The 27,719-nt window shown below is 36.2% G+C and overlaps 1 protein-coding gene across 9 annotated transcripts in view; it reads left to right on the top strand.

Moving 5' to 3' along the window:
- Positions 1-27,719, top strand: part of RIC8B (RIC8 guanine nucleotide exchange factor B) — a 99,954-nt gene that overhangs the window by 44,273 nt on the left and 27,962 nt on the right. For all 9 annotated transcript variants that reach the window (XR_003236851.2, XR_011997883.1, XR_003236848.2 and 6 more), the window contains exons 4-7: positions 5,087-5,181; positions 15,107-15,335; positions 16,075-16,170; positions 22,221-22,365. Coding sequence is in view for 2 of the 9 variants with exons in the window: in XM_026010934.2 (XP_025866719.1) it covers positions 5,087-5,181; positions 15,107-15,335; positions 16,075-16,170; positions 22,221-22,365 (565 nt within the window). In the remaining 7 variants the exon portion in view is untranslated. The remainder of the gene's footprint in view (positions 1-5,086; positions 5,182-15,106; positions 15,336-16,074; positions 16,171-22,220; positions 22,366-27,719) is intronic.

Raw genomic sequence — 27,719 nt, 5'->3', positions numbered from 1 at the left:
CTGTTTGCTTTCTCTTTCTCCTCCCTTCATCCTTGATGACTTTTTTTCTTCTCAACCTTTGGAGATAATATGATTTCAGAGGAGAGAATATTGATATCTTAAAGATATCAAAGCTAAGATGAAACAAGTAAATTATAGTTATATAAACTGTATTTGTATAATGTTTTATAAAGAACAATTATATTTAATCTTTCCAGCATCCTTGTGCTACAAGAGCATTCACCCCATTTGACAAATGAGGATACAAAAGATCAGATAGAAAAATTACTTATGGAATGTCATACTGCAGAATAGCCAACGCTAGGAAATAGTATTCAGGCCAGACTTCTTGAATGGGAGCACTCATTCAACAAATTTTGACTGAGACATAGACTAGTGGAATAGAGTCGAGTCTAGAAATAAACCTATAAATATATAGTCAGCTGGATTATGCCAGAGGTAGTGTGGGAATGCAGTTGGGAAAAAGTGGACTTTTAATAAGTTGCACTGAATTAATTTTATGGCTGTATGGAAGAAAAATGAATTTGAATTCCTATCTTATACCATATGCAAAAAATTAATTTGAGATGGATGAGAACCTAAATATGAAAGGTAAAACAGGGATCCCTGGGTGGCGCAGCAGTTTAGCTCCTGCCTTTGGCCCAGGGCGCGATCTTGGAGACCCGGGATCGAATCCCACGTCGGGCTCCCGGTGCATGGAGCCTGCTTCTCCCTCTGCCTGTGTCTCTGCCTCTCTCTCTCTCTGTGACTATCATAAATAAATTTAAAAAAATTAAAAAAAAAAGTAAAACAGGGATCCCAAGGTAAAACAATAAAGCTTTTAAAGGCAAACAGATTATCTTCATGACTTTAAGTCATACATTTCTTAAGTAGGCAAAGATTTCTAAAACAGGACAGAATAAGAATCAAATCTTAAAGGAAAAGTTGACAGCTTGGTCTTCATTAAAATGAGCTCATCAAGAGAAGGAAGTAAAAAAGCAGACCACCAAAAGGGAGAAGATTTTTTAAGACATCTATAAATAAATGACTCTATCCAGAATATTCTATCAAGAATATCCAGAAAAAGTTATAAAGTCAGCCAACCTAATAGAAGAATTGACAAAAGGCTTGAACAGGCAATTCACAAAAGAGGTATTCAAATGACCAGTAGTTGTATGAAACTTCATTAGTCATCAGGAAAATGCAAAATAAAACCAAGAGACCATTGCACACCAACAAGAATGACTAAATTTTAAAAGGCTGACAATACCAAGTGTTAACCACAACTGTAGAGCAAGTAGTGAGAGTATAAATTGGTATAAACACTTTGAAACGCTATTTGGGAATATATTCTAAAGCTTGGCATATGTATATGCCCTATGACACAGCAAATGAGATGTAAGAAAGTATACTCACAGCAGTCTTCATGAATATAGCCCCAAACTGGAAACATCACGAGTAGGATAGATAAGTAAATTGTAATATATTCATTATATTCAGCAGTGCTTTCTTCACCTAACTAGAATTTTTTTGCATTAGCTATCAGAATAAAACTTTCATATAGTACAATATTACACACAGTGTCAAACTGGAAAAGTCTTTAAGTGTTCATGCACACCTTTGGCACTTGTGGCACTGCAGATCATTAGCAAATGGTATGGACCAGCCCAGCGCTGGTCCATAGACTGCACCTCGAATAGCACTGCTCTCAAGTGATGAAAATGAAGAGACTGTGGGTACACATAACAACCTGAATGAATCTCACAACCAGACACAAAAGAGTCTGTGTTTTATTATTTCATTCAAGTAAAGTTCATTGACAACAAAAAATCACTAATCTGCGATGTTAGAAGTTAGGATTACCCTTGAGGAGCAGGAGACTATCATTCTAAGAGGCCATGAAGAGATTTCTGGAGTTCTTGATCTTGGCTTTGGATCATTTTTATGCTGGTTATATGGATATGCTCATTTTTGTAAAAATGTATCTAATTGCCCACTGATGACTGGGTCACTTTTTGTTTTACTTATAATTTACATTAAAAATGATCAAACACGGGGGCACCTGAGTGGCTCTGTCAGTTGAGCGTTGGACTCTTGGCTTCTGTTGAGTCATGGTCTCAGGGCTGTGGGCTCCATGTGGACTCCACACTGGGTATGGAACCTACTTGGGATTCTCTTTCTCTCTCTCGTTCTGTGTCTTTCTCTCTCTCGTTTCTCTCTCTCTCCCTCTCTAAAATAAAGAAATAATTATTGAACACCTATTAAACACATGCACTCTAAACTTGTGAAGGTAATAGATCAGTACAGAAAACAATGGGTATGCAAGTATATAAATGAATGTGTCATTACAAATTATGATTTTATGAAAGGAATGGTAGTAACAAGATACAGTGATAGAAAATAATGAAGAAACCTACTTAGATAAGGTGGTCAAAGAAGGGGCTTCTCTAATAAAATATTTTAGCTGGGACCTGAAAGATGAAAAGGAATTGGTGATTGCCAGTAGTGGAGGAAACAATCCAGGGATTTTAGCAGTTGTTTTGGGTAGAAAAATAAAGAGAATTTAGTGGATTTATGGTAAAAGAGGGCATCACAGACATAGGTATAACTTGGGAATTGGTGTTATAAAAGTTGGGACAGAAGGAAGTAGGATTTTTGGTTTACAGCTGCAAGTAAAGAGAGCAAAATGGATAGTTTTGCTTGTCAATATCAGCACGAGAAGAGAACAATTGTGATATCTAGAATAAAGGAAAACCTAGGTTTTTGTTTTGTTTTGAGAGAGAGCGTGTGCATGTGAGTGAGTACATGGAGATGGGAAGGGGCAGAGAGATGGCGAGAGAGAATACCAAGCAGACTCCCTGCTCAGTGCAGAGCCCAACATAGGGCTCTGTCTCACGACCCTGAGGTTGTAACCTGAGGTAAAATCAAGAGTTGGCACTTAACTAAGCCACCCAGATGCCTCAGAAAAATCTAGTTTAAAAGGAAGTGCATTACCACTTAATTTTCAAAACCAAGGAAAATATGATATTCTAAGAGTTAAGAAATTGAAGGAGTGCCTAGGTAACACAGTCAGTTGGGCATCAGACTCTTGGTTTCAACTGGGGTCGCTATCTCAGGGTCATGGATTGGGCCCCACCTGGGGCTCTGGCTGGGTGCAGAGTCTGCTTAGGTTTCTCTCTCCCTCTCCCTCTCCTTCTCCCTGTCCCCCTCTCCACTGTTCACACTTGCTCACTCTCTAAAATTAATGGATGAATCTTTAAAAAAAAGAAAAAAAAAAGGGTTGGGGGCCACCTGGGTGGCTCAGCAGTTGAGCATCTGCCTTCAGCTCAGGGCGTGATCCTGGGGTCCAGGATCGAGTCCTGTATCGGGCTCCTTGTGGGGAGCCTGCTTCTCCCTCTGCCTATGTCACTGCCTCTCTCTCTGTCTCTCATGAATAAATAAAATCTTTTTTAAAAAAAAGAATTAAGAAGTGGAAGAATTTCATATGTGTTTCGGTGTGCTTCATGTAATTTGGGGAAAGTAAAAGTGTATTTGCATATTAGAGAATTTTGTTTCAGGCATTTAGAAATGGATGGCAAATGGGACGGTGTCCAGGTCAACCCTGCCAGTCTTTGTGTCTCTGGCATTCCACCGATTCCTTGTTCCCTTTCCTCTCTTCCTTCCACAACACTTGATTATTTCATTATCACTCATTTTAGCTCTATCTTCTGTTTCCTTCCTCCCTCATCCTTCCCCCTCACCTTCAAATGTTCCATTGCAAGTGCTAAGCACTTCCTTGTATAGCATCCTCTTTAATTCTTCTATAACCCTAACAGTCATGTATGTGTGGAGATGCGTGGGGAAACTGGCTCAGAGTAGCTATATGACTTGTCTAGGGTCACAACCTAGACTCTAGACTCCCAAGTGCGGTGCTTTTTCCATTATGCCACTGAGGCTTCTGTCTCTTCCAAATTGAACATATGATAGTTTTATGCTTAAAATACTGTCATCTGCATTATGAGTAATGAAATTAGGCTCTATTGTTTGTTAGATTTTATAAGACATATCTTCTCAGAAGGCTGAGTTATATATGTGAATATAAGAACATCTATGAATATATGTATATGAGTATATTTTACTTTATACAGACTTGAGATAAATTATATGCTAAACTTTTAAAGTTTTTTATAAAGATTTTTAAATTTTCAAATAGTTTTTGAAGTAATTCGTGACTTCCTGAAGTATAGCATGTGCAGGATCTCTATTATAATGATCATTCATTTTATCTGTCTTCTTAATTACTAAAAATCTGGAAGAAGAGAGATATGACCTTGATGCAGGTGATTAAGGAAATGCTAGTAGTGCAAGATCTCGCTAAAAAAGAGGAGGTAAACTAAGTGGTTGTTCATAAGTTAGCTTATTTCCTACTGCTTGTGTTTGTCCCTCTGACTCTTTATGTGTCTTTAATACCAATGAGTAAATGTTGGCAAATAGGAGATTAAACTCACATCATTATTTTTTCATCACTTGCTGCTAATTCTGAAAGAATTAACAAGATTTGGGGGACCTAGGAGATTAAGAAGACTCATTAAAATGAAGTTGATAGATTACAGATTTTAATTTATTGATTTTGAAAATCCAGAAATGAGGCATTAAGGATATACAACCCACTATTAAAATATCTGATAGCACTACATCTATTTGAACTTTTATAACAATTAATAGACTGGAACAGTATACTATCAAAAGAATCTAGGCTTTCTGGAAATGGCAAAGATCCTCAGGAGAATCAAATCTTAAGGTTAAACAATGGGAAATACCTAGATATTGATCATGCATCTCTTTGCCTGACATGCCATAAGGAATGCTAGCTAGATCACCACCTTCTGTTTTTAACCATTTCTGGAGGTGACTGTAGCTCTTCATGTGAGACAGTAACTATTCACTAAGTGCTGAGAACTTTTTCTACAATACCCTGACTTCTATTACGTATGCTAGAAGAATGACTGTTTAGGGGGACAGGTGGACCATATGATGACTCTCAGCGATGTAAGGGATGTAGTGATACCCCAGACTCCCTCATTAAGGCATTCAATCCCCAATTTTTCCTCTTTTTTATTTGCTGTAGAGTGATTCTCATCAGTTCCGTGTCATGGCAGCTGTCCTTCGCCATTGTTTACTAATCGTAGGTCCAACTGAAGACAAAACAGAAGAGCTGCACAGGTAGGTAACCTCTGTGTTGATACCTTAGTGAAGGACATCATCAATTCTTGTTTTTATGCATGTAATTTTAGTTGTCATAAGCACAAGAAAGTGAAAATATTACAGCAAATCAGGTAACTGGTGAGAAATCATTACTGTGTCCTCATGAGAAATTTTCATTCTATCCCTTTTGACTTTATTAAATTGAGTCCCAACAAAAGAAGACAATTTGGCATTTGTTGCATTCAACCATAAAACCCAGGGCAACAATAATAATAGCACAATTCAGTAGTTATTGAATACTGTGTAGTGACATGATGCTGAGTGCTTTATATTAACTTATTTTAAACGGCACACCCACTTTATGAGGTAAGTACTGCTATTTTCCCCTTTTGACAGGTGATGAAATTGGGGCATAGAAAGATGAAGCAATTTCTCTGAGATCACATAGTAAGTGACAGGGCTTGGATTTGAATCCTGCTTTTCATTACTACACTCAAACTAATACCGTCACTGACTTCATTTTGAGTATTTACTGGGATGCCTTAGTGTCTCAGCCCTTGAGCATCTGCCTTCCGCTCAGGGCAAGATCCCTGAGTCCCACATCTGGCTCTCTGTGGGGATCCTGCTTTTTCCTCTGCCCATGTCTCCACGTCTCTCTGTGTGTCTCTCATGAACAAATAAATAAAATCTTTAAAAAAAAAATACTGAAAAGTATACCTTAAGCAATATGTATTAATTAAATTTTTAAAACTTGCTATAAGAATTTGGTCAGTCTCAAGTATTAATATTTAAAAAGTAGTTCAGGTGTTGGTGACTTGCCTGTTGGAGCTCTTGATGAACTACTGTTGAAATATGTCATTCTCTGAGAACTGAGTTCATGCATTTTTCTAGTTCTCTTTCTATTCTAGATCAGACTTGCAGGAACAACAGTTAAGACTGCATATGGTGCTCTAGTCTCTTAAAATACAAATGGTATTTTTTAAAGATTTTATTTATTTATTTATTTATTTATTTATTTATTTATTTATTTGAGAGAGAGAGAGAGCCATGAGCAGGGGGATGGGCAGAGGGAGAGGGAGAAGCAGACTCCCCACTGAGCAGGGAGCCCCACTTGTGGGCTCAATCCCAGGGTCCTAGAATCTTTTTTTTAAGATATTATTTATTCATGAGAAATACAGAGAGACAAAGACACAGGCAAAGGGAGAAGCAGGCTTCCCACTGGGGAGCCCAATACAGGACTCAGTCTGGAACCCTGGAACCACGCTTGAGCTGAAGGCAGACTCTCAACCACTGAGCCACCCAGGCATCCCCCAAGGTCCTAGAATCTTGATCTGAGCTGACAGCAAACACTGAACCAAGTGAACCATCCAGGCACCCTAAATACAAATGGTATTTTAAACACTGCAAATAAATTCAAATCTTCAATTAACTTTGGCATTAACTCTGCTTTACAAATAAAATTGGGTTCTTCTTAATAGTAGAAAGTGCCTTTTGAGCATTTATAATAGTCTGTTTTCCAAAATATGGCTTATGTAAAACTTCATAGGGACACAACCAGAGTGTAAAATGAAACATAACCTTAATTGTTATTTTTCAATCAAATCCTTATTATTTTAGTTAGGATCAGCAATTTATTATTTGATACTGTACAGAGTTTGTTGGTAGGTTATCTTTACGTACTCTGGTAGGCAAACATTCAAAAATTATTTTCTTCACACGTAAAAAGTGTGACTTTTTTTCTTCAGCTACAGATCAAAAGTTCCTTTGATTTTCTTGAGACTGTCCCTTTAAAAAAATAATCAGATTAAAAAAAATAATAATAATCAGATTAAGTGCAATAAATTATAGCCTCTAAAAAGACTTAAACATTTTGATTCACTGTAATTTTTTTCATAATCAAGAGACACTAGAAATACAGATACTAAAACTTTAAAAAAATGGATTCATAATAAGCCCAAGAGTAAATTGATGGCTTTTTTTTGTTTGTTATTTTGGAAATCAGATATCATAAGTTAAATGGCATTCATACAAGAATGTAAGGAGAAAGTGTTTTGGGAATTGTTATACTAGTTACAAAAAACATTGCTAAGGATTTCTCTGATAAATTTAATATTTTTTTGTTTTGTTTTGTTTTATTTTTTTAATTTAATATTTTAACACAGCACCCACTATTTATCAAAAAGAGAATAAGGAGATGTTTTAAAAATCAGATTTTTTTTTTAAATTTTTTTTTTTATTTTTTATTTATTTATGATAGTCACAGAGAGAGATAGAGAGGCAGAGACATAGGCAGAGGGAGAAGCAGGCTCCATGCACCGGGAGCCCGACGTGGGATTCGATCCCGAGTCTCCAGGATCGCGCCCCGGGCCAAAGGCAGGCGCTAAACCGCTGTGCCACCCAGGGATCCCTAAAAATCAGATTTTTACAAAAGTAATCAGATTTCTTTCTTTTCCTTCTGATAATATTTACTTTTTCTTAAATTTTAAAGATATTTTTCTTTAAATTTGCTTTTATCTTAAAAGTTGGTCTGATAAAATATCTATTAGCTACACTGTAAATAAGAAGGGATATCCCTAGAGCCACAAACAGGATATAGGCGTATTTCTCAAAGGCTTTCCTAGAAGATTGAGGTTGCTGCTGACTTGACAGTTTATCTGGAATGGCCCTGCATGTCCCTTTAATCAGAATTAAACTGATTAGTGCCATTTGAGAGTAGTGACACTAGGCTAAGCCATTTAAATACAGAGAAAACTGCATTAACCTCAAAGGGCTATATTAGGAAACTTACTAAAATTGTAACACCCATTAAATTCTGCATATTTATAGTGGCCTGAAAATCAGGTGTGTGTGTGTGTCTAAGGCAAAGTTAGAACAAAAAAAAAAAAAATCAGAATATTTTCAAAGTAACATTTTGTTCCATTTTTTTAAAGTTATTTTCTAAGTTTGTTTTTTTTTTTTTTTTCTTCTTGACACTTTGATTTAGGGAAAATGTAATGAAATAGGTAAACCTGGATAGTGTATGATAATGCATTATCATCAAATTCAAAGAGTTGTAGTAATGATTAAATGAGACATTAATAAAACACTCTGTCTCTGGCACTGAGGAAACACTCAGCAACTGAAAGATCTGCCCCTGCTTCTGCCATCACAGTACTGTCACCGCCACTTCTGTTATTATTACAATAAGCACGCTGGCTTTTTGATCCAATACTGAGTTCCAGATCTCTTTTGAAAAGTTGTTTTTGATTTTGATATTTTGTGTAGGAACTTCTGTGTACATCCTATGATCATGTAGAGAAGTCTATTTTCCACTCATCTAAGTTTTTCTCAAGCTAGATATATTTTATGATACATGCATGACAGGAACATTCTAGGCTCCTCCAGGAGATGAGTGAGTAAAAACATGGCTTGGCAACAGCTTTTGTTGATGTGCTGTCTTTGTACGACAGTGTCCTTTTGTCCCCGCCCCCAGAGCAATCAAGAGGACAGGGACGTAGAGATAAAATGAGTTAGCTCACATAGACAGCTGACCTTAACCTTTATTTCCACTAATCAGCATCTTAGATAGTTTTTAAAATCTATTTATTTCATTTCCTTTTGTCTGTACTTAAAGTAACAAGTAAAGTGTTGCTTTGAGCCACCTTTTTTGATACATTAAAGGACATCCTAAATCTGTTCATCTCTGCTGTCTTCCTGAAAGTATTTTCAGTCCTCTTGTCCATAATCAGTAAGCTTATGCATAAATAGCCATATGTGGATGTGGATGTGGTTGTGGTTTTGTTTTATTCTAGAGAGAAGGGGGAAGATGGGAATGGCCTAAATGCTGGACAGGTGAGGGGAGAGATGGACCAGATCTGATTTAATTCCTTTTAGCCTCTCAGTCTAATTTCTTTCACTTAGCACATTGGATCTACAAAACGCTTTCTCTTTTTTTTTTTCTCCTGCACTCAAAGAGCCAGTATGTCTTTAAAAAGTACTTACCTCCTTGCCTTTTTTATTCTTTGCTTAGACGAACTTTTTTTATCTTACGAGATACACGTATTGAATGAGACAATTTAGTACTTAATAATACCTCATTACAGTCCTAAGAAATGTCTTTTTTTCCAGCTTTATTGAGATACAACGGATGTATATTGTTTCAGTTTAAGGTGTACAATGGTGTTGATTTGACAGACTTACATATTGCAAAATGATTACTACCACAGCATTAGGTAGGCATAATGTCTTAAACATGGCCGACTTTTAATTAATGTTTGAAAACTGAGGGGAGAAGAGATGAGGAAATGGGTAAAATAGATGAAGGAGATTAAGAGTATGTATAAACTTTGTATCATAAAATAATTAAGTCATAGGAATGAAAAGTACAACATAGGGAATGAAGTCAATAATATTGTAATAATGTTTAGTGACAGTTGGTAACTACTCTTAACATGGTGAAAACTTCAATAAAAATTTTTTTGCAGAAGTTTGAAAACTGGATGATTTCATTTGGCTTATATTTATTAACTGAGCACTTAACTATATATTAGGCACTATGCTGAGCTCAAGGACAACAAAGCTGAATATAGTCCAATCTCTGTTCTCCAGGGCTCACCAGCTAAGGGACATAACAGACATGTGAATAAATAAGTGCAGTTATTTTGATAAGTGTTGTTTAAGACACAAACAAGCTTATACAGGCATACAGAAAACAAGAGAGTTTACTTTGTCTGGAGAGATTGGAGAAAGGGAATCTTATTTTATTTTTTGTTATCATTAAAGCTCCTAGCTCTTTAACCTGATTCTTACTGTTACTGTGAGTTATCTAGGTGAACAGATATTTTTTGAACTATCATTGAGCACCATACTAGGTCCTTGAAGGGCTCCACAGTACATACTCTACAGGAACATAATGTCTAAATGAGGAGACAAGACATAAATTTTATGAAAAGTTAGAAACCAATTCAAGACCATAGTAGAAGAGCTGTCAAAAGATAGTTTTTGAGTAGTTCCCCAGTGACTTAATTGTCCAAATAATAATTGCTAATAAAATTTAAAGGACAAGCTCATTGTGTTCTAACATGATGAGGAAAGTCTTTCTTACTCATATTACACCTGTTCTCCATCCTCATCCAGACCTCTGGTCTCCTGATGATTCCTATTTCTCCTACCTGTAAGCCCCCTGTGGGTTTGCATTCTTCCCTCTCTATTCTAAAGCACTGGTTCATGATTTCAACCTATGTATACACCCTCATTTGTTCTGTCCTGCCAGTTTTGAAGCACCCAATCCCAGAGCTGTCAGACCATCTTCCTTCTCCACTTCTAAACACTCAGGCTGCTCTGGCTTGTAGGACATTTTACCTAACTCAACAGGTTGGTTCATCCTCTCCACTGCGTGCATGCAGAGTTGTTTCTCAAAAAGCATATCTCTGCTTAGAATCCTCATGGCTTCCCTCTGTCTTTATGTTTAAGAGTAAATATCTATTGTCCTTTTGCACTTATTAATAATCTGCAGCCTCATTGGGGAAATCTGTTTCCCTGGCTTCTGTACCTTCTTCTTTGCCAGAATAACTCTGGTTTAAGGTCATCAGTAACCCATCTGGCCATAACCTACATCTCATCATGGCAGTCCCCTTTGTAATACCCCTACCCCACTCCACACACACATACATGTACTTTTTTGGTCTCATTGTCTACTAAGGCCCCTCTATTAGAGGCCTTGTCCTTTGCTTTATACTGTATACTTAGCACCTAGCACAAGGCAGAGTAAATATTTATTGAGAATGAAGTAAGGTTTAAGCTGGTCTTAAAGAATGAGAACATTCTAGGCAGGAGAACACATGGCTAAATACAGAAAAGAGTATGTGTGTATGGCACATTTAGAGAACAGTGATCAGGTTGCTGTGGGTTAAAAAGATATGCTTTGCTGAGAGCAGCATTCAGCGGTCTTTCCATCCATATCTTATCCAAAGTTTTCTTGAAACTTCTCACCTGCAGCTCCTCCAGTCTTCTCTTGCTGTTTATAGAAAAACTCCTCTAGCTGTTGACTGTCTGGTTCTTCTGCTGTTCTCTCTTGAGTTTGATATGCTTGGGCTTTAGAGCCATTGCTGCACCAGAATGACTATTATTGAGGTCACAAGTGACTTCCATGTTGCTAAACCCAGTGGACATTTCTCACCTGTAACATGATTTACTTGATCTGTCCACATCATTTGACAAGGTGATCACTCCATTTTTGTGTATATACATTCTTCCAGGATACCATACTATCTTGGTTTTCCTTCTACTTCATAGTTGTAATTTCTTCTTCAGTTCCTCAGCCTCTAGACATAGAGTGCCTCACGTTCAGCTTTCATAGTCTTTCAGTCCATCTCATTCCCTCACTGATCTAATCTGGTCTTTTTTTTTTTTCCAATCCAGTCTTTTATCTTCAAACACCATCTGCATGCTAATGACTCCTCAGTTTTGTCTCTAATCCAGATTTCCCTCCCTGAACTCCAGATTCTTATAGTTAACTTCCTGCTAACATCTCCACTTAGAAATCTAATAGATGTCCCAAACTTAACATATTCAAAGTTAAGCTTTTAGTCTTCCCCTAAAAAGCTCCTTCTCCTGCAGCATTTCCCATTTCAGTTTATGGGAACTCTAGCTTTCCACTTGCTAAGGCTAGAACCTTGGTCTCACACGTCACAACTACCTATCAAGAAATATCCTTCAAAATGTATCCAGATACAATCACTTCACTGTTACCATCATGATCAGTCACCTGAATTATTATAGTAACATCCTCATTCTTCTCACCTTTGATGTCTTACCATCATCAGTTCTCAATACAGTAGAGTGACCCTTTTAAAGTAAATTAGACTATATCACCATCTAGAACCCTACAGTGGCTCCCATTTCATTGAGATCAAAATTAAATTATAATAGCCTGCAAAACCAATCTGCCCCCCCATACCTATCTGATATCCTATCCTACTCCTTTTTCTGTATTTGTCGTTCAGCAAGATTAACTTCTTTACAGTTCTTCAGTCATACCACTACTACTTTGGAGTCTTTGCTCTTCCTCTTCTATGTGAAATGTTCTTTCCCCACTTAGGCACATGGTTCACTCCCTTACTTCCTTTCAGACTTTGCTTAAAAGACACCATTTTAGTGAGGACTACCCTAACTACTCTATTCAAAATTATAACTCACATGTTCGGTCTTACCGTCCTGAGTTTCCTTGCCAGGCCATTTTACCACCGTCAATCGTGCTATTCAGTCATCTTATTTGTTTTTACTTTTCATTGACTGTTCTCTCTGTGCTAGAACATAAGTTCCATAAAGGCAGGGATTTGTCTCTTTTCTTCATAAAACAATGCCTGACACAAATAATTAATAAATAATTACTGAATTGAGCTAGATTAAATTTAGGAATTTAATCTTTTAGAAATCTTAAGGTTTAAGTAAACTCAAGCCATAAAAAAAAAAAGATATGTGAGCCCCAAATATAAAGAAGATACATTTGAACCAGAAAGATTTGTTAATGGCTATAGGTCTACATGTACCATTATCATGTTCCTCGTTGTTATTTGATATTAAGTTATGTTAGGCCAATGATACAGGACTAGATTTTAGATTGCCTTCCCTCTCACAAATAAAAAGGCTTTAATCAGAGCATTAAGGAGTTCTAAATAGGCATTGCTTTTGAATCTGCATATCAGGAGGGGGCTGGGAGCATGAGTGGGAGGATGTCATGTCCCAGTGATTAATGATCTCTAGGAAGCTGAAAAGGGGAGAGTAATATACACAGTATTTCTACCCCCTGGAGTAGGAATGCAAACACCATTGTGCGGATCTGTGCATAGTCACTGACTTCCTGGTAGCTGGAGAATTTCATACACCCTTCTACCACAAATAAAACTGTCAGAGAAGTGACAGAGCTCAAAAAGCGGGCCTTCCTTACTTAAAAAGAATAGCTCAAACACAGTGAGCCAGAAAATTAATTTTGCGTTGTTTGGAAACCTGGTTGTTTAATAAGAAATGAGAAAATGGGAACTTTTCTTGAAAAGTCTATAAAACCTCCAAACATTTGTTGAATCAAACTCTGCATTTTGTTTCTTAAATTTACCAGATTCTTGGAAACTGCTTATTTTAGATGAATTTAACGGGAAACATTCCTTTATAATGAAATGCATTATCTTAAACTTTTCAGTATGGTCTCTATGGTAGATTTAGAGAATCATACTATCAATGGACTCCAGTGCCTATTGCCCTATGTGTTGAAAAAAACCTAACATTTCAAAATGGTTTATACGGTTTTAGAAAGTAATTCTATGGCAGGGTTCTTTCGTTTTGTTTTCATCCTCAGTGAATCTATATTTAATAACAGTTTCCAAATGCTTAAGTCAGAAGCAAAACATTTTTAACTCTAGATAAGGAACTACAGATATTTGCAAAAATTTTTGAAAGAAAGTTTGTGGGAAAAGTGTTGTATTTCAACCATTTGTGATTTTTTTTTTAAATAATCAAAATTAAGACCTTTGTTTAACAGCGAGTAGTAATCACAGCAGCAGCAACAGATTTTTCATGGGGACCACCAAATAACTTGTATTTTAACCAGAAACTGTATATTCATAGGACTTGTTATTTTTTTCTTGGTTCAGATTTTTTAGATACCCTTTACATTACTATTCATTGTTCTGCATTATCTAATTTTTAAACTTTGATCTCTTATGAATATTTTTTTCCATAATATAAAAAGAAGGAAGGAAATAATCTTGGGGAAATGAGAGCTACACTTCAGATTGAAAGAAAGAAAAAAATGTGTATTTTATTTCTGTTTTGTTGTTGTTTACTTTATCTTTGAGAGTGTCACTATAATCTAAATTAAAAGGAATTACTATGTTCTAAATTAAGACAGCATCGGATAGATTAAGCCCTGAGTTTGGTTTCCAAGTGGTTAGACTTTCTGATTGCATTTGCAAGAGTTTATTTTTAGTCAGGATGTGGTTATTTTTAGATCTGCTTCTCTGTCACTAGGAAATGTAATGCCTGTCTTTCCATTGTTGTTTATCAGGAAGTTCTGAGGCACAGGCTTAGAAGATCCAGTTAGCAGAGAATACTGCCTCCTTTTAAATGAAAGACTGTGAAATAATGCCTGAAGGAAAATCTGTTAATTGAGAACATGTCTAATTTTTAAATTATTAATGTCACTTTAATCTCTTATACACTAACAACAGAACAAGATTTTTATGTAATACCAAAAACACAAGGTTTGGGTTCCCCCTACTGGTGTGCATTCCAGGTGCGTGTATTCATTAATGTATAGTAGAAGGACCTACGGGATAGAAATTTGAAATGGCTATGCTGGCTTCTTTAAAGAGACCTGGTGATGAAAAAAAAGAGAAGAAGTACCATTACCCATTTTCTCCTAATGTCTTTTAAAAAATAGGATGATCTAAAAATTGTATTTTTTATGTCTAGAAGAACAAAACTTAATCCTATAATATTTGGATTTTAATGCTGTTGCCTCTGTGATAAGCTGCTTATATACAGCTTCTCAGATGCTTTATGTTATAATCTAAGGAATAATAAAATACCAGTGGCTCCACAAAACGATTTAAAATCCCAAGGAAAAAAGATAAAGCTAGCATTGTGTCATAATAAAATTAAAGAGCTGTATTAAAGCTCACTAATTCCTATTTTAGCATTTCAGAATGTGACATGACATCATGTGATTGTGTCCATTTAACATCTGTTCTTTCTAATTTGTCATATGTGAACTTTAAACAGTTCTCTTTATTTTCTGTCTCTTAGTCAGTAAATGCCAGGTAATATTAAAGGCTTGTTTTGAAAAAGAAAAATTTTAATTGACTCCTGGAAGTCATTTCTGAACTTCTTATTATGTTTGCATTTTAGTGCAAACTATTCAGGACTATTCAGTAAAATTAAAATATTGTATTTTTAAATTGCTTTTCAGCAATGCAGTCAACCTTTTAAGCAATGTTCCGGTCTCTTGTTTGGATGTTCTCATTTGTCCATTAACCCACGAAGAAACGGCCCAAGAGGCAACGACACTAGATGAACTGCCCAGTGATAAAACGGCTGAAAAAGAAACTGTTTTGAAAAACAATACCATGGTATACAATGGTATGAATATGGAAGCCATTCATGTTTTACTCAGTTTTATGGAGAAGAGAATAGACAAGGTAAGGCTGATAAAATGGTGGCCTTGGAAAGATGTTTCTAATGTAAATGTGTGCCATATATTCAAACATCACAGGACATGATTTTTAAATTTCAGGTTTTTTTTAATAGCTGACATATTGCATAATTGTACCCTGGAAATCATTTTATTACAATATATGATTAGTTACAAAAACCAAGTGAATTTAATTGTTTAAAGCCAAGAATTTTGTTGATGCAATACCAAAATTGTGACTTGTGCCTGAAGGTGAAGGAAAAATTAATTACTTATCCATGTAGTTATTTTATAAGGCATAGAAATAAAAATTATCCCCCAAAACACTTGATGATAAACACTTTCCATAATACCTAAAAGCTATCTTTAAAAAAAATCATCAATATTTCATTTGGTGTGAGCTGCTTATTTTCTTTTGTATGTCATTTGCTTTGTCAGTTATATTAAAAGGCAGCAAGGTAATGTGGGTGGACCTTCAAAACCTTTGCCTCATTTATGCCCATGGGCTGAGCCATTGAGGACCCCACAAAATGTAGGAAGATCCAGGGAGAATAAAAACAGACATTATAAACATGAACATAATTGATGGAATGGAAACATCGTTAGGAAGATAACTTCTTAAGTAGTTTGTAAAGCTTTGGTAACATAAAATGTCTCTCCCTCAAAAAGGAGTATTAATATGCTCCGTTATATAGAAGAAAATAATACTGTTAGAAACTAATATATATGTCTGGTTTTCTTTCTAGGGAAGTAGCTATAGAGAAGGTCTAACTCCAGTTCTCAGCTTACTAACAGAATGTTCCCGAGCCCATCGAAATATCAGAAAATTTCTCAAAGATCAGGTAAGTGCTTAATGCATATTATACCTCATAGTTAATCTTCTTATATGTCATTTTTAAAAATAAAATTAATAAGTGGTATTCTTTCATGATGGTTTTATTTCATAAAATCAGAAACTCGGAAAATTTGTCTGAATCTTTGAAATCTTCCTAATCCAGAAAAAAGTGACCCTCTGTATTTCTCTGAGTCATTCAATCATTTATTCAGCAAACAGTTGAGATCTACTTTGTGCTGTGTTCTAAGCACTGAAAGACAGGTGAAGTCTTCACCTTGTGGAGTTTTCCTTACAGTGGGGAAACAAGAGTAAATGAATAAAGACATGTTATGATGGCAAGTAGTGATGTGCTCTAAAGAAAGACAGCAGGGGATGGGGAGGCTGAGATGAATGGAGAGGGCCTCTCAGAGAAAGTGACATTGAGTAGAAACTTAGGTAAGTAAGAAAAAAATCTCTGAGAAAATCTGGAAGAGGAATGTGGAAAGAACAAGGTCAAAGTCCCTGAGATGACAGGATGCTTTGGTATGCTTATGGAAGAGCAAGGAGACTAGACCAAGTTAGTAAGAAGAAGAATGGTAGATGAAGTAAAAAAAAAAAAGGTAAGCAAGAACCAGATGGCCTAAGGTTGTATAGGACTTTTGCTTCTCTTCTAAGTGAGATAGCATGGGACCATTTTGTGAGTTAAATTAAGGGGACCTCATTTATATTTTAAAATACTCTGGCTACTACATGTAGAATAGACTAGGGCAATCTGAGTAGATGCAAGGAAGCCAGCTGAAAAGAGGTCTGATGGTGAAGGTTTGGAGTAGGATGTTAGTAGAGTTCATGGAAAGAATTCTTTCCACCACTGGTCTTCTGTCCATTTGCCCCTATCATATATCCTTTGTGTCTCCCCTTCTATCATGAGGGGTGGATTGTCACAACTTTCTTCTTTGGCCAGCCTCTACACTTGTGTCCTGGATTCCTTTCCTTCTCATCTTCAGGAACTTTGCTCCTGAATTTATCTCCTCTCTTACATTAACCTTTTTTATATATATATATTTTTTTTTCTAGGTCATTTCTGTCTTCACTCAAAAACATCTTTCATCTTAAAAACAAAAATACCTTCCCTCAATTCCACTTCTCCAGCTGCCTCCCCACGACTCTGCTCTTCGTAGTGCACTCTTCCTCAGAAGAGTTTTCTGCACTCACTTTTTTCTATTTGCCTTACTCATCTTTTTCTCCTGAACCCACTGTAATTAGGCTTTCATGCTTTTTACACCACTGCAAAGGTACTCATCAAAAGTCACCAACCCAACATTGCCTCATCTAATAGTTCTCAATCTCTCTCTTTTTTTTAATGTATTCCCCAGTGCATTTTAAGGTGACTGAGTATTCTGTCCTTCTTGAAATACTTTCTTCACTTGATTTCTAGGACACAATAGGGAACCTCTTTGCAATTTCTGAGTGCCCAGAGTCAATATCTCCTTTGACTCCACTCCCACTCTCCTGGTGATCTTATTCAGCAGTCATGGTTTTGAAAACCATGCCGGTGATTTAAATATGCCTATGGCTCCTGAATTTATATCTCTGGCCTGGACCTGTCCCCTCAGCATCAGACTGGTAACAAACTACCTACTCATCTCATCCCCTGGGATGTATAGTAGGTGTCTTAAGTTTAACATATCCTAACCTAAGCTCTTGATTTCCTGTCGCTTCATATTTCTTTCCTTGTTTCCACATTTTAGTACATGGTACCACCATTCACCCCACTGCTTTTTTTTTTTGCCATATAGAGTTTCCCTTATTAAGTGAACCAGCTTCATTTTCCCCCTTTATGTTTATGATCAAGATTTAGTAAGCACCTTACTACATGATGAAGCACATTAGTAGATATTGCTGCTAAGGAGAGATTAGATAGTAGAGACTCTGTCTTTGAGGAATTTATAGTCCATTGGAAGAAAAGAGTAGTACCTTGAAAGCATGAATACTCATTTAAATCAAATAAAATAGTTAATTAATGAATTAAGGTCATTTCCAATTTGATTATTTTAAGATATTCTACTTAAAATAATAGGACTTGGTGAAGAATCATAAATGAAAAATATTTTAAGTTTTCTATATTTTAGCTTTTTCACATAAGATTCAGTTTCAACTGAACTGTTTAGATTTTGCCATCTCTAAACAGGATAGCCAGAAAGCCTATTTGTTAAACAATATCTTTATATGAAAGCCTTGGGTCACCTATCATGTGGATACAAAGATTATGAAACCCACTTTTTGTTTCTGTTTTTGTTTTTGTTTTTTAAAGATTGATTCATTCATTCATTCATTCATGAGAAACACACACAGAGAGAGAGATAGGCAGAGACACAGAGGGAGAAGCAGGCTCCATGCAAGGAGCCCGACATAGGACTCGATCCCGGGTCTCCAGGATCACACCCTGGGCTGCAGGCGGCGCTAAACCGCTGCGCCACCGGGGCTGCCCTGAAACCCACTTTTCCTTAAAGAAGCACTACAGTATAAAGAGATGAGACCTGACAAGTAAAGATGATTAAAGACACAAGACACACACAAAAAAATCAGCTTTCTTTCTGAGAACGATGCAGTCTAAACTATGATGATTAAGAAAGGCAGAATATAAAGTAACAGATGATTAGTTTTCATAATAGTATAAATGAAACAATGGCTAATTAATTCTTATTATGCCCTGTAGTTAATATCTGATTAAATCCAACTCATGCATACCCAAAGGAAATTGGTATTTAGGCAGGTAGAAAGAGAACAGATGGTAGAAATTACTGACCAAGGTCGGGTTAGTCTGGAGAGACTTACAGAAGAGACAAGGATTCTGTGGATTGGACAGAATGAGGAAATGGCCAAGATCTGTCAAGGAAAAGACAGGTGGGTGTCCTGACAGGAGGGTGGTATTTGGGAAGAAATAGAATGAGTCCATACGAATACAATTTGTCTGGGAGTGATACATTACAATGAAAGCAACACACTTCTGTTTTAAAAACTTGTTTTAAGAAACCCAAAACATAGCTAACAAAATTTGGGGGTGATAACCTTTGTTTATAGAGTCTTCACTCTAGAACAGTAGGCACATACTACATGAAATTACTCGTTAGATGTCTCATTCTTCAATTCATTCAGTATATAGGGACCATATAAAACTCAGTATGGTTAGTGAATCAAATAATAAGGATTTACTGTGCAATGACTTTGTGCCTATAGAGCACAGAAATTCTGGTGCTGTACACTATCAGAAATATTGAAATATGGCTTCTGTAAACACTTTGGGTAGATTATTCAATTTTCTGAGACTTAGTTACCATTTGTATTCACAGCCATATCTCCAGTGCCTCCAGTATTTCCTGATACATGGTAGGAACTCAATATAGAAAGAGAAGGGAAAGAAGAAAGTCAGTTGAATAGATTAAATAAAATGATATACACATGAAGGGTCTAGCAGAGTTCATTATTATTTGACTTTGTTTTTATCCTCATTTCCTCCTATAGTGCCCAGCTTATAGAAGGCGTTTTTAAAAAGATATCTGAAGGGTGCCTGGCTGGCTCAGTTGGTAGAGCATATGACTCTTGACTTCAGGGTTGTAAACTGACCCCCATGTTGGGTATAGAAGATAACTTAAAAATAAAATCTTTTTTAAAAAAGAAAAAATAAATGAAATGTTTTTAAGAAAGATATTCAAATTAATTCATTCTTCCATCAGCAAATATTTATTGAACGTCTGTAATATGCCACGCACTGAGAGCAGTAAATAAAACAGAAAGAAATCCCTGCCCCTATGGCTTTGACTCTTGTGGAAAAAAGCCAATAGTAAAGAAATAAATACATACCGTATCAGGTGGTGATGAGTGCTGTGAGGAAGATTAAAGCGGTTGGGAGAGGGAGCACAAAAAAAAAAAAAAGAATGCACAAGGTTAGTCATATAGGGTGATCAGGAAATGTCTTCCTATAAGCAACATTTGAACACAGATTCTGAAATAAGGGAAATGAGCCATGAAAGTTTCTAGAGAAAGGGTTTCTGAGCAGAGGGAACAACAAATGCAAAGACCATGAGACGGGAAAGTCCATGGTGTATATAAGGAGTTCCATGGAGGTCTGTGCAGCTTTGGCCAGGAGTACAGTAGAAATGAAGTTAGAAAAATAGCAGGAAGCTGGATTATGTTAAACCTATGTTGTGAGGACGTTGTTTTTCACTATGAGTAAAATGAGAAGTCCTAGGAACTGGAAGACATTGAGAACAAGAATGATGTGATCTGACTTTCAGAGGATCCCTAGCTGCTTTGTAGAGGATAAATCACAGAAGGACCAGGATGGAAGCAGAGGCCACTAGGAGGTTTTGATAATAACCAGTTCAGGTGAGACGTACCAGTAACTTGGTACGTCTAATATTAGAGGGTTTGGGGCAGCCCGGGTGGCTCAGCGTTTAGCCCCGCCTTTGGCCCAGGGCGTGATCCTGGAGACTCGAGATCAAGTCCCACATCAGGCTCCCTACAGGGAGCCTGCTTCTGCCTGTGTCTCTGCCTCTCTTTCTCTCTGTGTCTCTCATGAATAAATAGTAACAAACAAATGAAGCAATTTTAAAAAATAAATAAAAGTTCCAGAAAGCTGATTTAAAAAAATAAATAATAATAATAATAATAATATTAGAGGGTTTGCTAATATTATAGAGGGTAGTAAGTTTGGATTATGGATATATTTCAGAGGTATAAACAATATAATTTGCTGGTAGATTGGATGTGGGATGTGAAAGAGAAGAGGCTATTTCTAAGGTGTTTGTACTAAGCAGTTGGAAAAATAGACTTACCATTTAATGAAGTGGATGGAAAACTAAGAAGAAACAGCTGTGGTGGAAGCATCAAGTGTTCTGTTTAGGACATGCTAAATTTAAGAGGCCTAAAACTCTAGAAGTCAGTAAAGAAATTAAGATAGAAATATAATTTAGGGAGCTCTCAGTATATGGAGACCATATAAAGCTATAAAACTGGATGAGATCACCAGTAGATTAAATGAAAATAGTGAAGAATGTTGCCCAAGAGCGTAACCCTTGAATGTTCCAATACTTAGAAAACAAGAAGAAAAAAGAGAATTGACAAAAGAGGCTAGGGTGGAGCAACCAGTTGAGATAGGAGGAGACCCTGAAGAGGGAAGGGTCTGGGTGGATGAATAGGTGAGTGAGCAAACAGACAAACCAGGCCATTTCCTAGGCCCTCTGCAAATCAATCAATAAAATAGGGATGGTGGTGATGTTACTACCTCCTTTGCAAAGTTATTGTGGAGATTGATTATAGAAAATGTATGTATAGCCTCTATTATAGCATCTAGCACCTAGAAAGCATTCAGTAATTAATAGCCATTTTTATTATAAAATAAAACCTAAGTTCAGTTTTTTTGTTTTTTTTTGTTGTTGTTGTTGTTAAATGCTGCAGGAATTACAGGAAGGGAAAAATCAGTAGGAGTCAGAGTATTTAGGAAGACCCTGTGGAAGAAAGAGAAACTTGAACCTGACTTTTTTTTTTAATTAATTAATTAATTTATTTATTTATTTATTTATGATAATCACACAGAGAAAGAGAGAGAGAGAGGCAGAGACACAGGCAGAGGGAGAAGCAGGCTCCATGCACCGGGAGCCTGACGTGGGATTCGATCCCGGGTCTCCAGGATCGCGCCCTGGGCCAAAGGCAGGCGCTAAACCGCTGCGCCACCCAGGGATCCCTGAACCTGACTTTAAAATGGATTTTGACAGAGGCAGGCAAAGGCACCCCAGATGCTTAGATGATTAAAAACTCAGAAATGAATTAAAGTATTTCATGGTGGTACAGTGAAGCGATGTTTCTCTTCAAATGAACTTTCATTACAAGCATGAAATCATTTGAGGGGGTTTCTTTGTTTAGTTTTATTTGGAAGCAAACCTCTATTTTTTTTTAAAGCTTTTTCCACTCTTAAAAAACTGAGCTCATAGACATCATAAGACTGACCAGTTGCATGGTACCATCCTCACTTACTCTAGTACCCACAACTGATGATGGTTTTTGCATTTCTGCCATTAGGTATTACCACCATTGAGGGATGTGACAAATCGACCTGAAGTTGGCTCAACTGTGAGAAATAAGCTGGTGCGCCTCATGACACATGTTGACCTTGGAGTCAAGCAAATTGCTGCTGAATTCCTTTTTGTCCTTTGCAAAGAGAGAGGTAGGTTAAACTCTCTTTGCTCTCTACTTTTTTATTTTTTCAGAGGGAATTTAAGAAATCTTTGTGTTAGTAGTGGCCACCTCATTCCACTCTTTTCAGAGCTTACTCCTATCTTCTATTAAAGGGCCTGAGGAGATATTAAAAATAATTTGAACACATTTTCTATGTGCTTCTGAATTCATTGAGATGTGTAAACATACTCAAATTAAACTTTGCCTTCTGTGTCCTTAACCCACACTTCTTAATCTTGATGAGTCAGGACCTAGAGCCATTATGAAAAATCTGTTTAAGTAATTCAGGTGCTACTTTTTTTTTTTTAAAGATTTTATTTTTTTAAGTAATCTCTTCACTCAGTTTGGGGCTCGAAGTCACAATCCTGAGACCGAGAGTTGCAAGCTCTACTGATTGAACCAGCCAGGTCCCTCAAGGTGCTACTATTTTGATAACCAGATGAAGGCCTGGGTTAATTCTCCTTTTTAATTCCTCTTAGAATTAAAGCTATAGGAGTCTTGGTTTCTTCACTAAGCTATTTTATCAATAAATAATAATTCAGTGTGAGCTACGTAGCATACTATGGAAGTATAAAATAGAAGATGGAAAGTACAAAAAAATGCCTGATATACCCCTTACTCTTAAAGAAGATAGGGTAGAGAGAGATTTTAAAATAACTATACTACATACAATGTAATAAACACCATTCTGTAAGTATATATAAAGTGATTGTCTTCTGAGGTAACAGCTAATAATTTTATTTTTTTTTAATAATAAATTTATTTTTTATTGGTGTTCAATTTGCCAACACACAGAATAACACCCGGTGCTCATCCCGTCAAGTGCCCCCCTCAGTGCCTGCCACCCAGTCACTCCCACCTCCCACCCCCCTCCCCTTCCACCACCCCTAGTTCGTTTCCCAGAGTTAGGAATCTTCCATGTTCTGTCTCCCTTTCTGATATTTCCTACCCATTTCTTCTCCCTTCCCCTCTATTCCCTTTCACTATTATTTATATTCCCCAAATGAATGAGACCATATAATGTTTGTCCTTCTCCGATTGACTTATTTCACTCAGCATAATACCCTCCAGTTCCATCCACATCGAAGCAAATGGTGGGTATTTGTCATTTCTAATGGCTGAGTAATAATCCATTGTATACGTAAACCACATCTTCTTTATCCATTCCTCTTTTGATGGACACCGAGGCTCCTTCCCCAGTTTGGCTATTGTGGACATGGCTGCTAGAAACATTGGGGTGCAGATGTCCCGGCGTTTCAAATATTTCCTAAAATTATATGGATTATTTCCTCTTCAAAAGCAAGTTCCTCAAACAAAGAACTTTAAGATATCCAGATTTTTTACCTATTTCTTTCTTTAGCTCCTGGTTTTATAAATGTGCTAGTATAAAATTCCCATCTAAGCTGATTTTATATTCCACTTTTATAAAGTATTTCAGTTTTGTAAGATATAATTTGAAGATAGAAAACTTAACTCACTTCTCTCAAAAACTTTAGTTCAATCCTTTTTTATTACCCAGCTTTATTGAGGTATAATTGACAAGTAAAGTTGTATATATTTAAAGTATATTATACAACATGATGATTTGGTACATATATACATTGTGAAGTGATTTATTTTTTATTTTTTTATTGGAACATTGTGAAGTGATTAACACGGGTTAATTAAAATATCTGCCACCTCACATAGTTACTTTTTGGGGTTTTGTGTGTGGTGAGAATGCTTAAGACTTAGTCTTTTATTAAAAAAAGACTCTTTTAGCAAATTTCAAGTGTACAATACAATAGTATTAACTGTAGTCACCATGCTGTATATTGGATCCTCAGAACTTATAATTGAAGGCTTATAGCCTTTTATCAGCATTTCATTTCCCCTATCCCCAACTACCATTCTACTCTCTGCTTCTAGGAGTTTGATTTTTTTTTTTTTTTAAGATTCTCCATATAAGTAAGATCATACAGTATTTGTCTTTCTCTGGCTTATTCATTTAGTATAATGTTCTCTAGATTCATACTTGTCACAAATAGGATTTCATTCTTTATCACAGCTGAAATAAATACACACACACACACACATAATCTCCTTTATCCATTCATCTGTCAATGGACACCACTTGTTTCCATATCTTAGCTGTTGTGAATAATGCTGCAGTGAACTTGGGAGTGTAGATATATCTTGGGGATAATAATTTCATTTGCTTCAGATATAAAAGTGAGTGACAGATCATGTGGTAGTTCGTTTTTTTGTTTTGTTTTGTTTTTTTGTTTTTTGTTTTTAATTTTTTGAATAACCTCTGTACTGTTCTCCATAGTAGCTGCACCAATTTGCATTCCCACCAGTAGTGTGTAAGGGTTCCCTTTTTGCCACATCCTTGCCAATACTTATCATCTCTTATCTTTTTGGTAAAAGCCATCCTAACAAATATGAGATGATCTTTCATTGTAGTTTTGATTTGCATTTTCCTAATGATTAGTAATGTTGAGTATCTTTTCACAAAAATATCTGTTGGCCATTTGTATGTCTTTTTTGGAAAAATGTCTTTACAGGCTTTTTGACCATTTTTTAATATAATTATTTGGGGTTTTGCTTGTTGAGTTGTATCCATTGACTTCTTAAACTTTATTTCTGACTGACCCAGCCACCTTCAGTTCCTGTTAAGATGGTATATTAATAACATAATTTGATCAATATAATAATGATAATAAACATAACTATTATGTATGGGGGTATCATGTTCCAAACATTCTATGCCATAAACTCATCTAATTCTCATAAGAACCCTCCAGTGTCATAAATGAGTTAACCTGGCACTTGCAGTAATTTTTTCAAGGTCACACAGTTGCTGAGTGCTAAAGCAAATTTGAGTCCTCTTTCCATTCTGCCACATTTCCTCTTATAGTAATTATCTTCAACTTTCTCACATCTGCTCTTTTAAACAATTCAGTCCCTTCATGACTTTGAAAAAAGATTGATGTAGCATCTTAGAATTAAGTGACTGGTATAGTGCCTTGCATATGGTAGTCTGTAAATACTGGCTGAATTGAATCAGTTTTTCCAAAATCAGAAATGAGCTGTTTTTTAAAGTATAATTATGTATGTATACGTAAATCTAAATCACACATCTGTATCTCAATCAAAAGAGGTTTACCACAATATAACATTTTATGCATTGTTACCTCTGAGTAGTAGGATGACTGGTGACTTTTTTTTAGTTCTGTGTATATTATAATTTTTCTGCACTGAGCATGCATTTCTTATTTACTTTTAAAAAATTTTTAAGGAGGAAGCTGAAGTTTTATTTCTTCTATAATTACATATCTAAATACATAAATTCCTTAATCACCTTACTAATGTGTTAGTATGATAGCAGATATAGTATATGCATTTATAAATAAATTTGTTCATTGTTTTTAATTTGAAAGGATTAACTTTGAAAAGCCAACCCATATTAGCAAAAGTTTATCATTTTCATTTGACTTTTAACAATTCCAGATATAACCATCAGCTTTTCCTTCCAATTTGATTTTATATTTAGTAGATATATTCTTCTGGAATAAAAATTTACCTGTTCAAAAAAAACCTTTTCAGCTAGAGCCAGGGAATACAGAGGTATAAAGATAAACAAAATCTCTGCTTTCATGTTACTTACTTTCTTACCAAGGGTTACACACTCGCATGTCTGCAAGTGCCAGGCTGGTAATAAACATGGACTGGACATAAGATGATAAATGAAAACTGACAATTCATTGCTGGGAAGGCGGTGGGTTGGGAATAGGGGAACAAGGGGATGGTGCAGGATTGGAGAGAGAACACTGCTGCTGCTTAGCTCCATCTCATTGTTACCATGAAGGAACATATGGCTAACGTTACTACATCTTCCAGATTTTTCAAGAGAAGCCAGGACTCTGGATTTTTACATAAAATCTCCCAGTTTTTAAGTGCTGTCAACTAATTCTAATTTAAAAGCATCTAGCCAAAAAAAAAGTTTGTAATCTGCATTCAACTTGTAAGTCATCAGATTTGGAGTTTGGGTTGGGAATGGAGGCATACTATATTAAAGTGAGATAAATTTCAAATAATTCATCAGCGTTTAACATTCTTCTTAAGGACATTCAAAGCTAAGTTTGAAGGTGAACGTACAACAATTAAGGCTCAAAAGTCACACCACTAAGTGGAAACAGCAAGCAGCAGTCAAATTGGGTTAGGAACACAGAGACTAAATTAAGAATGAAAATTGAAATGGGAGAGACACAATGGGCAGGCTTGCCACAGAAAGAGTCATCCCAGTGTCTTAAATACCCATCTGTGCCAGGCTAAAACTGTGTCCCCAGTGGACAGTGGCCCATAGGTTAACTTGTGCTCCTTCCTACCAATTTCTGTTAAGCCAAATCTAAACTTGTATTACCTGCTCTGCAAATTGTGTACTTTATCCAGGGGACTAAAGAGAGGCCTTATATCATATATTAAAAGAAAATAATTTATAATACAACCCTCCCCCTGTTAACACATTCATTAATTCCCAGTGTGTGCTAGGCACTGTGGTAGGGGCTGCATTACACAGAGAAATAAGGCTGGGACACCCTCAGCACATAGTACCACAACTACAAGCTTGCTTTGATCTCCTTTATTTCAGTCTCTGAGGAAGAAATCTGTTTAGCTTGAAGCTGAATCTCCCTTTCCTGCTGATCTTTTTGTCTTCTTGGAAAGTAATTACCCTCTATTCCTTTTTTAATTGTCTCTAGGTGTTGTACTCAACCTATACACATCTCCATGTCACTGTCCTTCACATCTTAGCATCTTGAAGGACTAATCTGTTTTTCCTCTTAGTATCCTTACTATCCACTCAGGCTTCAACTTTCTGCAAGGTAGGCTTCCCATTGCCATTCCCTACCTCCCAGATTCCATTGGAAGTGTTCTCAACAAACTCATAAGATAACTTAAGTTCAAAAGCAGTGGATATTTTTTAGCCTTTATCTTACTATTGACCACTCTCTGCCTCTGTGCTCCCATACACTCCTAGATTTCCTCTGACCTTTCTTTTCAGTCTTGACAACTGTCTTGGCCTGCACTTAATTGCCAGTGTTCCCTAGAGTTCTCTTCTGATCCCTGTTCTCACTTAACATTGCTTCCTGAATGATCTCATCCTCTCCCTTGACATTCAGCCTGTTTGCTGGGGATTCCCAATCTGTATGTCTCTTAAACTATTGAAATTGTCATATCCCTCTGTTTCTGGTCAAGTTTTCTTCAATCTGTGTTCCACATGGCTAACAGAATGATTCTTCTAAAATATAATCTTGTCATTACTACCTTGTAAAACTTTCTAATTTAAAAGCATCTAGATAA

The sequence above is a fragment of the Vulpes vulpes genome, chromosome 16 (assembly GCF_048418805.1).
Source record: "Vulpes vulpes isolate BD-2025 chromosome 16, VulVul3, whole genome shotgun sequence".
In the NCBI taxonomy this organism is placed as follows: domain Eukaryota; kingdom Metazoa; phylum Chordata; class Mammalia; order Carnivora; family Canidae; genus Vulpes; species Vulpes vulpes.
The sequence above is the reverse complement of the archived record's forward strand: the minus strand, read 5'-3'. Positions and strand labels throughout refer to the sequence as shown.